Raw genomic sequence first — 15,542 nt, 5'->3', positions numbered from 1 at the left:
TGGATGTTAAACTGAAGTGAAGTGGGTTTCATGATACGCGTAGCAACAGTATGATATGCATCTGCTTCAGGAAAAACAAAGATTATTGTAAACGCCATATTGCAAACTGAAGGGTGCTGATATGAGAAAATATTGGAGCTTCCTAATCTGTTATTTTCGACTAAGTCATTCTTGTTGCTTCTTTTCATGATAACAACTTATTTCAAAGGAACTGATGATCAAATCTGTGGTAAACACCAGACTTAAAGTGGTGCTTTTGCTTGACTCTTTGTGTAGAAAACTCACTTCTACAGATCTAGAGTCAGATATGTTTGTAAGGGACCAAGAGGTCACTATTTAAACTTCATTTTGTGTACTTTTTCTAATGGAACTTTTCAAAACCTATGATCTATTCAAAGATGTTTAGAAAGTTCCAATTTCAGCGATAATGCCTGTTTGGACAGTTTCTTTCTATGTATTTTTGGTGATTTTTGAAAGAAAACATACATTTGTTTGTAGAGACTTGATAATTAAACAGTGTTGGTCTTGTGATTTAACTTTAATTTATTTATGGATGAAATGGTTTAACTCAGTCTGCTCTTTAATGAACTAACGGCACTAATGAAGCTGACAAATTCATTTCCTCCATCGTTTGAAACTGTGACAGGGACTTTCCAGTTGGACCTTCTCACTGTGGACCTGCAGCCAGCACAGCTAGCTCTGTTTTTCCACCCGTGCTCAGGACGGCCCGTAAATCTCTTAAACTGCCTCTCCAACTTACATACATTCATAATTGTGCCACGAGGACAAACGGTTACATGCTCCTCTCTCAAACTTTATGACAACCAGAGGGGGAAATGAGTTATTTAACACCTCTTGACAAGTAGTTTGCTCCTTTCGAGCCATGTGTTCTTTGTCAATCGCTCAGATGGGAATTTTTGGGGGTTTTTTTTCTGGCTGGAAAGGAACACAACACAAAGACAAAGACGCGAAAAGCTCTCATAGTTTCAGTGTCCAGGGAAAATGTCTTCAATCCAAAAATGTCTTAACTCCTCTCAGGATTTAAAGATGAACCATCATTTTTAAGCTCGACAAGCAGCAATTTTTGAGGTTAAGAGATTTTTTTTCTTGTCAGAAAGCAGAAAATCCATCTCAGTGATGGTAAAAAAAGCACAAACAGTGTTTTGTTTTCACCTGACTGGGATGAAATTTAAACCATGAAACACAAAGTTTAAATGTGTGGCGACAAACACGCTTGATGTGCCTGCATGTGAGCTGCTTCCTGTGTCTGTGTGTGTGTGTGTGTGTGTGTGTGTGTGTGTGTGTGTGTGTGTGTGTGTGTGTATGTGTGTATGTACCTGTGTGGAGGTGAGTCTCACTCCTGACTCAGCGTGTTGTTTCTGTAAACACCTGCTGCCTCCAGTGTGTGTGTGTGCGCGTGTGCGTGTGCGTGTGTGTGTGATTCCTTCCCCTCAGTCTTGGGGGAGTCCTTGGGCGTTTCCTCTTGGCTCTGCTGTGTGTGTGTGTGTGTGTGTGTTTAATGGATGCAAAGCTCTGAGTGTTTATGAGATTGTGCCTATAATCTGCTCCCTCTCACTATTATAATAGAGAATATGTCACTAAACATCGCCCATAATTTTGCTAATTACAGCATTTAATGAAAAACCAGAGGAAACAGAGAATAAATGTTTTCATAAAATCCCTGTAGCTTTTAACAATCGCTTTCAGGCTTTTTATTTTGTGAATCTGGATTTAAAAAGTAAAAATCATGTTTTATGTTAATTTTCCTGTAATTTTGGTGATTCAATAACTTGTAGTAGTTTTGCAGCAGATAAATCTCTCAGATATTCATCATAATAAGGATGCTGTTGGTAATTATGATACCAGCATGATACGTTTTTAAAATAAATGATTCGATTTGAGTCGATTTGAGACCTTGTTGGGAAAATTAAGAGCCTCAATCTCATAAAATAGAACAGAAATTCCCATCAGTCGTGTTTTCAATATCAATAAACAAACATTTGGATATATTAGCTTTTTTGCTCTGAGCTTAAAAACAACAAGTTGCCCCACGCACTCACATTTTAAGGTTTCACAGCTTCTTGGCACAAAATATGTGCAGAATTTAAACCTGATTTATAACTTCAGTGGAAGGCTTCAAAATTAAGTACATTTACGTCTCTGTCACATAATATTGCCAAAACTTAATGGACACATACTTTTTTGTCAGGGTTTTTATTATTATTATTGCTTGTTCTTTATCATTTAATTCCTGTAAATATTGTCAGTATTTTTAGTTTTTTGACTGGTCACCACTCAACAACGCCTTGCATTTTAGACTTTCCTCCACTGCCATCTTGCTGACGAAGTAGGGCTGGGCAATATGGACCAAAAGTCATATCCCGATATATTTAGGCTGGATATCAATATATGATATATCCCGATATTTTTATCTCAAAGTGAGAGCAAATGTTCAGTCAAAGCCAAATATGACATGTCACAAGTAGTTTTATTGAAACTGTGAACTCAAATACTCTATAACAACAGGAGTACCTTTTTTTTAAATCAAAGCTTCATAAAATGCACATTTAAAAAATATATATATCTTAAATAATAATACCCTATAAAATAAAATAGGCCATTTTTTTCCAAAATAAATATATTTATATGAGAAAAGAATAACCAACATTACTAAAGACTAAAAAAAACAAACCCTAGTAAGGGCAGCATTTATATATAAAGAAAGAAAAAAAATTTAACTATATTGATATCTGCAATATGCCGTAGCACATTTAAAAATATATCAATATATCTTTTATATCGATATATCGCCCAGCCCTATGATGTAGTAGTAATGATTGCGCCGAAAACAGACATAAACAACTTTTTAGGTCACTATGCAACCAACTTCTGTGGCTCACATCACTTTCAGCATTTACGTAATTTCCTCCCTTTTTTAACTGTCTTTTAGAACGCCTAACCAGGAAGTTCTGCCCTAAACCTAGCTCAGTGGTTTTGTAGCCTAACTTCACAGAAACTGCAGCTTTTTTTACAACAGTGAACCGTACGTGTATGTATAATGACGTGCGAGCTATTTTTAGAAAGCTCCGTTCTGTACCGTGAGCCTCTTCTGTCATTAAGGTTGGAGATCTTGTTGATTCAGCAGAAGGTTTCAAAATAAAGCACATTTACTTGTTTATTATTATTATTATTATTATTATTATTATTATTATTAATAATAAGATTATATAGTCAAAAGTTTATGGACACATACCCTTTATTGCTTGTGGTTGGCCTCCTTAATTCCTTATCATTTAATTCCTCCTAATAATATTTATAATGTCATGTTTGAGTTCCCGGATGTTGAATCGACATGACTAGACTCTGATTCATGGTGGTATTATGGCTCTTACTGAACATTTGCCTGTACATATTCTGTTATATGTCTACTGTTGTTGTCGTTATTCTGCATTTAATTCCTTCATTCATTCTTTACTCTGACTGACTGACAGACAGACAGACAGACTCTTGTAATGGTGTGTTCTTATGTAACGTTTAGCTTCCAGTGGCCTCGAGTCACGTGACGGAAACCTTCTTTCTCTCTTCTTTTTTCTCTTTCTTTTTCTCACCTCTTCTCTCTGTTTCTTGTCTCTGAACTCTCATCAGACTTCATGTTCTCAGTTCTCCATCTCTCTCTCTCTGTCTCTGTTTCTAGTGTTGCAGTGTGGAAACAATAAAATCAACTCTGTTTCCTTTTTAGGTGCTGAATAGATGCAACACCCATCTCTCTCTCTCTCTCTCTCTCTCTCTCTCTCCGTCTTTCTCCTCTCTTTCCAACCCTTCTTCTTTTTTATCAATGCCACCTTTTCTTCCGCTTCTACTTTCTTGTTCTTAACCGTCTCTTTCTTTCTTGTTCTCACTCTTCATATTTCTGCCATTGATAGAACTCTTGCCCCTCTCTCTCTCTCTGTCTCTCTCTCTCTCTCTCTCTCTGTCTTACTGTATATGGTCATGGAGGCTCAGCCAGGCTGTTTCTGTACAAACTGACTGGAGATGATTTAGCAGAGCAGAGTTTTGCTCTGACGCTGCAGGAGTGGGAGCAGCACATATGTGTGTATGTGGCCAAAAGTTTGTGGACACTTGCTCATTTTGCAAATATATATTATTTATCATCTCGTTCTAAATCTGCTGCTTCCACTCATCTTATTTCAGTCTTCCTGCAGGGATTTGAGTCACAGTCGGTGACTTGAATGAGCTCAACTAGAGCAGGGCACAGTTTACTCTGCAAAGTTTATCTGGACAAATAAGACACGGAAAGGTCAAATATAGCATTAACACGCAAATTTATGAGCATTAAATCAAAAGCAGAGCACGCCAGGCTGCATACAGGGATTCATTCCTCATTCAACAACAGTTAAAGTTACCCGCCAACCACAGATGCAGCACAATAATTACACAAATAACATGCATCATGCTGGTATCTTTATTCAAGTGAATTACTGATGTATCACAATCATGCATCAATCATAGATGTGGTGAATTGTTTAATTTGAAGTCACAAAATAATGTTATTTATGTTTGTTTAGTAAAGAAAATATGTGAGGAAATATAACCTGCTGTTGGTAATTTAGTTTTAATATGGATTGTGTAAACAGGAATGCTTTTATTTTGAAGAGCATAAAGTAATCTGTTGAGAGCTTGTTGCTAGATGACAAAATGGACGCAAGATTTCAGATGCAAGGCTCCATTTTTTGATATATTCTTCTTTGTAAAACTGCAGCATGTTGGAGAGTAAAATGCTCAGTTTGTTTGGATCATTATTTGAGGCTTCTACTGCACTATTGTCTCATTGTACACATTATCCAAGATGTTGAAGATACAGAAAAACAGATATGCATGACCAAAACAACATATTGTTATATTTGAGAGAGCAACCCAAAGGTGGCAAACCCAGAGGTGCAGACTCCTCAAGTCAGTCAAGTTCTTCCACACAAAACTGTGAAATACTTTCTTTTTGGAGCTGTCTTTCTGCGCTGGGGGCACTTTCAGGTTGTAAGCACTCTAAAATTTTTGATTGATTCTAGGGCTGGGCGATATGGACCAAAAGTCATATCTGAATATATCTGATACACGATATGTATCCCAATATTTTTATCGCAAAGTGAGAGCAAATGTTTAGTCAAAGCCAAATATGACATGTCACAAGTATTTTTATGGAAACTTTTTATTTAAGTGAACAAAAAGACTGTATAACAACAGGAGAAACATTCAAATAAAAAAATCTTAAATAAAAAATAGCCTATGAAATTAAATAGGCCAATCTTTTTCCGAAATAAATATATTTATATGAGAAAAGAATAACAAACATTACAAAAGTACACTATATGACAAACCCTAGTGAGTGCAGCATTTATATATAAAGAAAGGAAAAAAATTGAACTATATAGATATATGCAATATGGTTTAATTCCATATCACATTTAAAAATATATCGATATATCGCCCAGCCCTAATTGAAACATAAATTATGTAATTTCTTATAATATGCCATTTTTTCAAGCCTCTGGAGAAGCTTTCTGGCAGTTTTCCTTCACATATTGTATACTGTAGTTCTTACTCTCTCAAATGTGTAAATAAATATAAATAAACTAAAACATCATTTGATGCTGTAATTTTAAGATTTTCTTCATCTGGAAGAGAATAACTGAATCAAAACCTTGAAAAACAGACCACATACTTACGGCCTTATAGTGGAATTTATGTTGCATAAAAACATTTAATCTCCTTGTGAAATCTAATGTAAAAAATGGCAGTTCTTACATAATCTGATGGTGCTTACATCACCAGCTGCTGTAATGGTTTCAGCAGCAGTGTGAGTGCAGGGCGGAGGGATTAATGGTGTTTGACTTCAGGGTCGAGGTTCAGAGCAAAGAGCCTGGCGTCAGGCCGAGGGTCACTGAGGTGCAGCTGCAGAGCGTATGTATGTGTGACGGTCAATAATTCATAAGGAGCTTATAGTGAGGTCATATAGCTGTCGTCAGGCTGCTGCTGCATATTTCAACACACTCTAATGCACTTTACTCAGAGTGACTGCACTGCAAAAAAGCCAACTTGTATTTTTTGGCCAAAAACAGTGATTTAAGTTGGTAAAACTTGGAAATATAAATTATTGACATTTAGGGCAATAATGTAAGTTAGCACAACAAAGGAAGCCAGTTGTCTGCTCAAAAACAAGTTGGTGAGTTGTTGTTGTAACTTATATCTTTAAGTTGGGGTTCAAAACAAGGGACAATAGTTCTGCTAACTCTTATTTCTTTGTTGTGAAATTCGGTCATTAGCGAAAGCTAGCGGCTAACGGATGCTAGCGGCTAACTGATGCTAACGGATGCTAGCGGCGCTGCTTGTTACAGCTACAAGAGTAGCCATTAGCGTATCAATGCTAACTCAAAATTGTGGTCGCAACATTAGCTGACAGAGTTGAGCAAACTCAAAAACAAAACTTAAAATATTTAGTTTAATTGTCCAATTTAAAATTTTATCAACGTTTGTTGCCTTGAAATTTTGAGTTCACCCAACTTTTCTTTTTTTGGAGTGTGGAGGAGAGCTGTGCATGGTTCTGATTTAAAGTCTTCATGTTTTTATTCTGATTTATTGCTTTAACTTTATCTTTGCTGCACAGCACGTCACTGGAGCTGGTTAACAGATAAGAGTGTAGGTGCAGTGAGCAGCATCCAGATGTGATAGTGTGTATTATCCTCTGGTGCTGGTGTTAACAAGCATTCATATGACCTTCTTCTATCTCCAGATACACATCACATGTTAATGCAAGATGCAAATGGAGAAATAAAGTTGACATTTACATAGAAATCAGATCTGTTTTGGGAGATATTCAAAGTAAAACGTAGCAGTTAGCGTCTCGGGAAGGAGTTCATGTGATGTCCTGCATAAACTTTTGCAAAAAAACTTGGATTTCAGGTACATTTACAGAAACTTTCCATGGGAAGTTATTCTAGGGGATTTTGGAAATGTTGAAAAATGGGTATTAGCTGGAATTTATTCTTAACTGTCCAGTTTAACTGGAGTGAGTGCAGTGTGAACTAAACTTGATGATTTCTGACTGTTGTACAGGATGAAGCTGTTGGCTATGTGTATTTTTCTTTATATATAAGTTATAAACATGTGCCTCCACTATTGTTGATCTTTGCAATCAAAAACTCTCTTATATGTTTATTTTCCTACAGTTTGGCTAAAAAATGATGATAAAAAACTTTGGATTATCTCAAAGATGTGAAATTTTTGGCATGGAAGTTAAGAAAACACTGTTCTCAAAGCATCATGCTACAACAGTATCAATTAACTATATAGTATCCCAATAACAGGAATATTAATACAATATTAAGATTAACTTATATATACAGTGTGTTTTTACTGTCTTTTCTCAGTAACCATCACTCCAGTTACATGTGTACTGTGTGTGTGTGTGTGTGTGTGTGTGTGTGTGTTGCTCCACCTCTCTCTGACCCCTCTCTCTCTCTCTCTCTGACCGACTCTTCCTTCTTCTTCTCCTCCTCCGTCTCTATTTAAAGATCTTCATCCCTCCATCCTCATCCTCCTCATTCTCTCTCTGCTCCAACAATCAGAGAGATTCTCTTGTTGCTTCTTTACAACCGGAGTCTGATTTTTATTTTTAGAAACGTTGTAGTCACCAAGTGAATGAATAAAAAACAAACAGTGTGACGAGTAAATAAACACGAGCAGACAGACGATGAAAGATGTTGGAAACAAAATCCAAACTTTAGACAAACTTTATATGGAGGGAAAATAATATTAGTTTGGGTAAAACTTAACTGTCTCACTGACTGTCTGTTTGATTGGATGTAGATCATGAGCATGTAGCTGTTTCAGTATCAACAGAGAGGCTGACTGACTTATCATAAGTCAGTCAGCCTCTCTTATCGCCCAGCCCTAGCGTGTGCTAGGGCTGGGCGATATGGACCAAAAGTCATATCCCGATATATTTAGGCTGAATATCGATATACAACGTATATCCCGATTATCGCAAAGCAAATGTTCAGTCAATGCAAAATATGACATGTCACCAGTAGTTTAATTGAAACCATTTACTTAAGTGAACATAAATACTGTATAACAGTATATCATTTACATGATAAAAATGACAATGATAACAAATGTTACACAAGTCTCAATTTAATGAAAAAAGAAACATTTATTAACAAAACATATTAACAGTTGGATAGCAAACGATGTGTATGTTGTTCTAGGCCTGGAGGTGGTGGCGCCTCAGATGATCCACATATTTGATGTGTTTCTCTTTTTTCTGGTATCAGCAGCAGCTCACCAGAGAATGGCAGATGTTGCACCGAGCCTTGCCTGCTGTTGGCTCAGTGACATGGGCTGATTGATCGGCGAACGCACGCACCTATCGGCCGATGCCGATACAAGTAAAAAACGCAAATATCGGCCGATATATCGGCCGGCTGATGTATCGGTCAACCTCTAGTGCGCACGCGCCACTTTATTAAGTTGGTATATAGAAGACAAGGTCAGACCCCCCCTGTCTGTCCCCTGTGTCTCCCTCAGTGTGTCTTTTTAAACTGAAACTGTTCCTGTTGCTCTCTGCAGGGAACTTAGCTCCCCTACCAGAGATGATAATTATTGCCATGTGCCTCGCCTTCACGCTAACACACACACAGACACACACACACACACACACACACACACACAGCGCTGGCAGCGTCAGCGATGACGTCCGTGCCCACAGCCGGTTTCTGATCCGAGCCAGTTAGTCACATGTACGTGTGTTTAAGAAGGATTTGTCAAGTCAGCCGCACAAACAGCTTGTTCCTGTGTTCCACAAATCCGCCGCAGGTTTAGTGTCACTCAGGTCTGTTTCATACGTCTCTCACTGCTCCAGCCGGGTGGCGCTCTGCACTCTGATTTCCTCTGAATATTCTTATTCTCATCACTTAGTCACCATCCAGTCAAAGAAATCCTGAAATGAATCCACAGCACTTCATCGTCTGCAGCTTCAAATGTGTTTGAATTAATATTAATTTCTTTATGAAGGAATATTTGGCATTTTAAAGACTCTTGTGCATGTAATTGGTTTGAATTTTAACAATATACACATTATATAAAACAATGAACACAATTATACACTGTACACAGAACTAAAAGCACCACGTGGAGCAAGAACATTCAAATAAAAATGAAATAACACAAACTGTAAATGACATGTAACATGAATGGAAGCTTTTTCTTGACACATGATGTAAAGTACAGCAGCTCACAAAAAACACACAAAAATATATATTAAAGTGTTGTTTATCATATAGTCTTCTTTTAAGGCTCATGATTATCTGATATTTCTCTTTGTATTCAAGCTCAGCCAGGTCTCCTAAAAATTAGATTCAATTAAATTGGGTTCTTGATTATGTTTTGAGGGAAACATATAGTTTATCCCTTATTACAGTTTCATTTTTAAATGGATTGAAGTTGTGAGATGTACACAGTTTTCTTCTTCAAATTAATCTTTTTCTTATGGTAATAACACAGGACATAAACAGTGGTTATAAACTGTGGTTTATTTCTCTAAAGTTTCTTACATCTTTGTCCTTTCTCCACTCGTCATCTACTCTTTCCATCTTTCCATCTCTGGACTTTCTCTTCCTGTTACACCTTTCTTTTATTCATCTTTCCTTCATTCTCACTTCATTTTTAACCCAGAAAATTAGAGCCAAACTGGCTGAGTGTCTCGAACACATTCACATTTATAGAAAACAGTTAAAAGGACCTTCCTCTGTCACATCACCAGTTTGATTGAAAGGTCTTGATAGTTAACCCTCTGGAGTCTCCAAAAGCTCCAAATAATCCAGACTTGTTGACTCCATCCAGACTAGAAAACAAAACAGCGTGGAGCCCTACTGTAAATTTACCTCTAAAGTTCTGGCTGTAAACTCTATGAGGCCAGTTTCAGTTTGATGATGATATACCAAGTAAAACTGGAGACAAGCTCAAATATATTTAGTATAAAATGATAGAACTGGATGTAACCCTCTTATATGTTGTATTTGACACATTTGTTCACATTTGCAACATTTAAAATTCTTTATTGAGCATGATAGTGTTTTGAAAGTAAACAAAAAGATTCAAAATCACATTTTATGTTGGACTAAAGGACTAAAAAAGACACAAAATGACCAAAAAAAGACACACAATGACTAAAAAAAGACAAAATGATTAAAAGAGACATAAAATTACCAAAAAAGACACACAATGACTAAAAGAGACACAAAAATACCAAAAAGACACAACATTACCAAAAAAAGACACAAAATGACTAAAAGAGACACAAAATGACCAGAAAAGACACAAAATGACAAAAAGAAATCCACAAAATGACTGTAATTGTTACACTAAACACAAGACACAAATAAAATAGAGTCCCACTAGAATAAAAACCAGAGTTGGATGGCAGGATCTCACTCAATCACAAGATCACATTTATGTTGGTTTTTCTTTGTTTCTTCTTGGTTCAAAAAGTTGATCCAGTAAGTCAGAATAACAAATCAATTATTATTAGGTCATATAGGTGCGGTTGTGCTGAAAAAAATATACCAACATGGCATTTAAACATGTTTTAAGTGGTGTATACAGGCAAGAAAAGGATTAAAAAATGGACAAAATAGCCCAAAACTCCATAGAGTTAATCTGCACAGAGAGCTCCATCACGCCACTCAACACATTTAAAACTGCATTACCCACGTCTCCTCTCTCTCCTCTGCTCTCACACTCGTTACCCGTTACCATTTTCCTCTTTTACTTTTGATTCGCCACTGAAGAATATTCCTCTGATTCTTCTGTCAGCTCTTAAAACTCCAGTTCCCATGATGCTTCTCTTGTTGTGGCCTTATTTCTCTTTGATTCTTTTACTTCACTCAGAGTGACACACTGTCAGTCAAAAACAAGCGCTGAACTGATGCTCATTTACCTCCACAAGTTCCTGGCGCACTTTTCTAAATCTTCCTTTGTAAATGTGACAAACTCCTCCCGCCTGGTTTCCCCCAGAGGTTAGGAACACAACGCCAAGAGTCTTTTCTAACGGATCGACTGGGTTCAGATGGTGCTGCATTGAAATGTGCTGATGGTACCTTTAGGTAGGCTTGATTTATGGCTTCACGCGGGGAGATCGGTCAGCAACTTTTGAGTGGGTTAGACGCTGTGAGAGGTGAATTAAGTGCATCTGCAGAATATGCACATACACATACATGCAGCGAGACTGCAGCATCTGGTCCTGGTTGAGTGGAGAGAATGACTAAGCATAATGTGATCAGCTTTCTCTCTCTGCTTTGTGTTTTCATGTCTTACTCTGCAAATTTTTCTGGAACAAAAGTACAGCCTGTCATTTGTTTCCAATAATTTACGCCTTGTGCATATTTGTGTCCAATTTTTAGATTTACTGGCTTTTATATCTCAGATAAACAGTTCTGTGGGAAGTTCGTACATGTAAGAATAAAGAAAGTAAACGTGTGTTTCTGTGTGTTTTGTCTCTGGCAGGTGATATCACACAGAAGGGCTATGAGAAAAAGCGATCCAAGCTGATTGGAGCCTTCTTCCCACAAACACCAGGTAAAACCGACTCCTTTTCTTCATCCTTTTCTTTGCTACTTGATATCCAACTCTGGTCAAAGTTATCAATATTACAACCTTTATTTAACCAGGAAGATCTCATTGAGATTAAGAACCTCTTTTTCAAGGGAGACCTGGCTAAGATAAATAATTACACAGTTAAAACACAAACAAAAGACAACAAATAAAAAGGGAAAAAAACAATTAATAAGCTGATTATGAAAAACACATACATTTTGTTAAGTCGGTTACAAGTACTCTGTTTGGATTTAAGAAGACTTCTTTCCATTTTCCATCTTTTTGTTGTTGGTTTCTCTCCTCTTCTTCTTCGTTTACTGACGGATTAGCCTACAGCAATATATTACACTGCCATCTGCTGACCAAAGTATGTTACTGCAGCTTTGTTTCTTTGTTCTAAACCAGCTGATGGAAACTCACATTTCACATTTTCTTTAATGCCATATTTCAAAATGTTGCGTCAAACTCTCTTTGACTTTAATGGAAACACTGATAGTTCCTTTTTCTTCTGTACCTCCACAACTGGACATCACATGGACTATTTCAAACATGTAAAAAAGAAAGAAAAATGGTCAAACAGAAAATAATAATATTACACAAAATAGTAGGCATAATTATGAGATTTCTGAAAGACTTGTTGATTGGGTTTACATATCTGAAAAGGATGTTTAATCAGAACAAAATGGAAAATATTGTTGCCAGAAGACCAAAACAAAGAAGATTCTGAGAGTGTATGAGTTAGTTTGACTCACACAGAGAGAATCATTCTTATGAAGCAAGCAGTGTTTTATGTTTCACTGAAAGGGCCTGCAGGCAAGAACACACGTTTATTTATTTAGATGTTTTTTCCAAGAGACTTCCAGTTAGTCGAGTTTTCTTCTAAAAGGAAACTGGAGACTTTTATTTTCCTCTGTATAGGATGAGCGTTAATTTGTATCCTGATACACTTAATAAATCATCACCAGTTGAGTTGTTTTTTTGGTAACACACCGCGTATGAATGTTATTGAGTCCGACCACAAAGGATCTAAAAGTCCATTTCACAGTAAGGAGCCGCATCAGACTAGATGGGACTGTAACGTCACTGGAGACCAGCAGACACACTGGCACTGCCAAAGCTATTACTGGAATATACTGCGTGTGTGTGCGTGCATGCATGTGTGTGTTCATAGGGGTGGGTGGGGGGATGTCAGGAAGTGCATTATGGGAAGGAATGAAGGGTGTGGGATGGAGAAAATGTGCGGTATTCACATCCAGGCCCAGCAGGGGGTCACCCCCAGTTCACCATGGGGGACCGGATGACACACACTCCTCCATACACACACACACACACAGACACACACACACACACACACACACACACACACACACTCCTCCATACACACACACACATACACACACACACTCCTCCATACACACACACACACACACACACACACACTAACACACAGACATACACACAGACATACACACTCACACTAACACACACACACACTCACACACAAACACACACACATACACTCACACACACACTCCTCCATATACACACACGCACACACACTTTCATACACACACACACACACACACACACACACACACACACACATACACACACATACACACACACACACACACACTGACACACACTAACAATTACACACATACATACACATACACTCACACACACTAACGCACACACACACACACACACACTGTCTTCTGACTACACTGCTGAGTCCTGTATGCTCTTGCAGTCACACACATTTGTGCACACTCATACTCACAATACCCCCTTACTCTGATTTCCAGTCCCTCTCACACACACACACCTCACAACACAATACTCCCTTTCTCCCTATCACAGGCGCACACACACACACACACACACACACACACACACACACACACATACACATACACCCATAGCAGTAGCACAGTTTCCTTCCCTGTGATGTATTTCAGCTCTGAGGCTGTTAATCCACAGTGCCTGGTACACAGCCAGACTGATATCGTCTGATTAAAGCCTTTACAGTGTTCAAAGTAATGGATTTCCCCAGTTCCCCAGATTTACACGCCTTCACATTGTAGATTAGGTTCAGTTTCCTCTGAGGGGACTTTGATATCATGAGATCCAGCATGCCGTGCTTTTAATACCATCCAAGAAAAGCAAGTGTCAATTATTGATTAATACATAAGGTAATGTACAGGTTTTGAGATCGGAAAAACAAAGATATCATGATGGTAAGGTCACCTGTGGTTGGAGGCACGTTGTCCCTTGTAATAGAAGTCCACTTACAGTCACAGATGAACTGATTAGACTTGGAGGTCAAAGGTCAAGAGCTTTTCTGCCACGCAGTGACAATCTCCTGCACAGCACAACTCTGATTGTCCTGAACTCCATTCAGAAAACAAGCATTTTAAAAAGTAGTTTGCTTGTTGTTTTACAGATAGACCTGACAGAGCATGAATACTTTTTACACATCTATATCATGTTGTAGTTATTTCTGCATCCTTTTCATCCACACTTTTCTGTGCATTATTCAACACCATAACTTAGATTGTGACTATAATTCATGTTTGGTCAGACACTGAAATGGTGACACTAACCTTGGTTGAAGATGTGAGTGAAGCCTCCATTTTTTTATTTATTTGCAGCTTCTTTGCTGCAACATCCACATGGAGCTGGACGTGGGTCTGACCAGCCTTCAAGCCTTTACACGAATAAACCACAAGAAATTCAACACAAATATTTCACATCAAGACTATTCATACAGCGACAGTTGCAATGTTAATTAAGTTTGAACTCTTTTCGTGCAGGCAGACGACCAACAAGTTTACCATCCTGGTTTGAACTACGGTGCCTTCATATTGTTTTTTTAATCGTCAAAAGGAAACAACACAACATGATTGATAATTGCCTTTAGGCACAGTGCAAAATCTCAGAAAACTCTACCTTGTTCCGAAAGAAAAAAAAAACGCTTCCTTTTTTTGCGTTTGTGTATAAAAGTGCTCATGACAAAAATAGCTGCTCAAGAAAAGAAAAGATATTTATGTGCAACTAAATCACACTAAATAAGCTCTCCTGGTGGGGCCTTTTAATGTGTCAGTCTGAATACAATCAAAAGTCCAACTCAGGTCCAAGCAAATCTAACATAAAGTGTTCCTGAGGACACTGAAGTGTGACGTCCTTTTTTGGAACATCAGAGCGACTATTCCACAGACACAGATTGCAAAATTCATGCAGTTATTGAAAAGTCACTTCAGACGTGCTTCAAGACAATATCCAGATCCTTCAGCCTCCCAGGGAGAATATTATCAACCTCCAGCTTTTTTTCTTTCCCTTTTTCAAACCCTCTGGAGTCACCAAAAGCGCCAAAGCATGACTTCTTCATGACATCCACACTTAAAAACAAAGCAGCATCGAGCCCTACCATAAATTTACCTCTGAAGAACTGGCTTGAAACTCCATGAGGCCAGTTTTAGTTTGATAATGATATATCAAGTAAAACTGGAGACAAGGTCAGATATATTTTGGATAAAAATATAGAACTGGATGTAATATTTGCAACCTGTGTTCCCATTTGCATCATTTCAAATTATTCATTGAGCATGATCATGATTGTGAAGTTAAAAAAACCAAACCGATTCAAAATCACATTTTATGTTTGTTTTTCTTTGTTTCTTTTGGGTTCAAAATGTTGATCCAGTAAGTCAGGATGAAATAATTATTATCAGGTCATATAGGTGAGGTTGTGCTGAAAAAAATATAGCAACATGGCACTTAAACCTTTTTTTTAATTGGTCTATACAGGCAGGATGAAAAGGATTCAAAAATGGACAAAATAGCCCAAGACTCCAAAGAGTTAATGACCTCTACGATTATATTCACAGTAATCG

The 15,542-nt window shown here is 37.6% G+C and overlaps 1 protein-coding gene across 1 annotated transcript in view; it reads left to right on the top strand.

Annotated features, from left to right (window-relative positions):
* Positions 1 to 15,542, top strand: part of LOC131980484 (disco-interacting protein 2 homolog C) — a 282,249-nt gene that overhangs the window by 136,547 nt on the left and 130,160 nt on the right. The window contains exon 2 of the mRNA XM_059344729.1: positions 11,557 to 11,628. Coding sequence (XP_059200712.1) covers positions 11,557 to 11,628 — 72 coding nt within the window. The remainder of the gene's footprint in view (positions 1 to 11,556; positions 11,629 to 15,542) is intronic.

This window comes from Centropristis striata, chromosome 11, assembly GCF_030273125.1.
Source record: "Centropristis striata isolate RG_2023a ecotype Rhode Island chromosome 11, C.striata_1.0, whole genome shotgun sequence".
In the NCBI taxonomy this organism is placed as follows: domain Eukaryota; kingdom Metazoa; phylum Chordata; class Actinopteri; order Perciformes; family Serranidae; genus Centropristis; species Centropristis striata.
The sequence above is the reverse complement of the archived record's forward strand: the minus strand, read 5'-3'. Positions and strand labels throughout refer to the sequence as shown.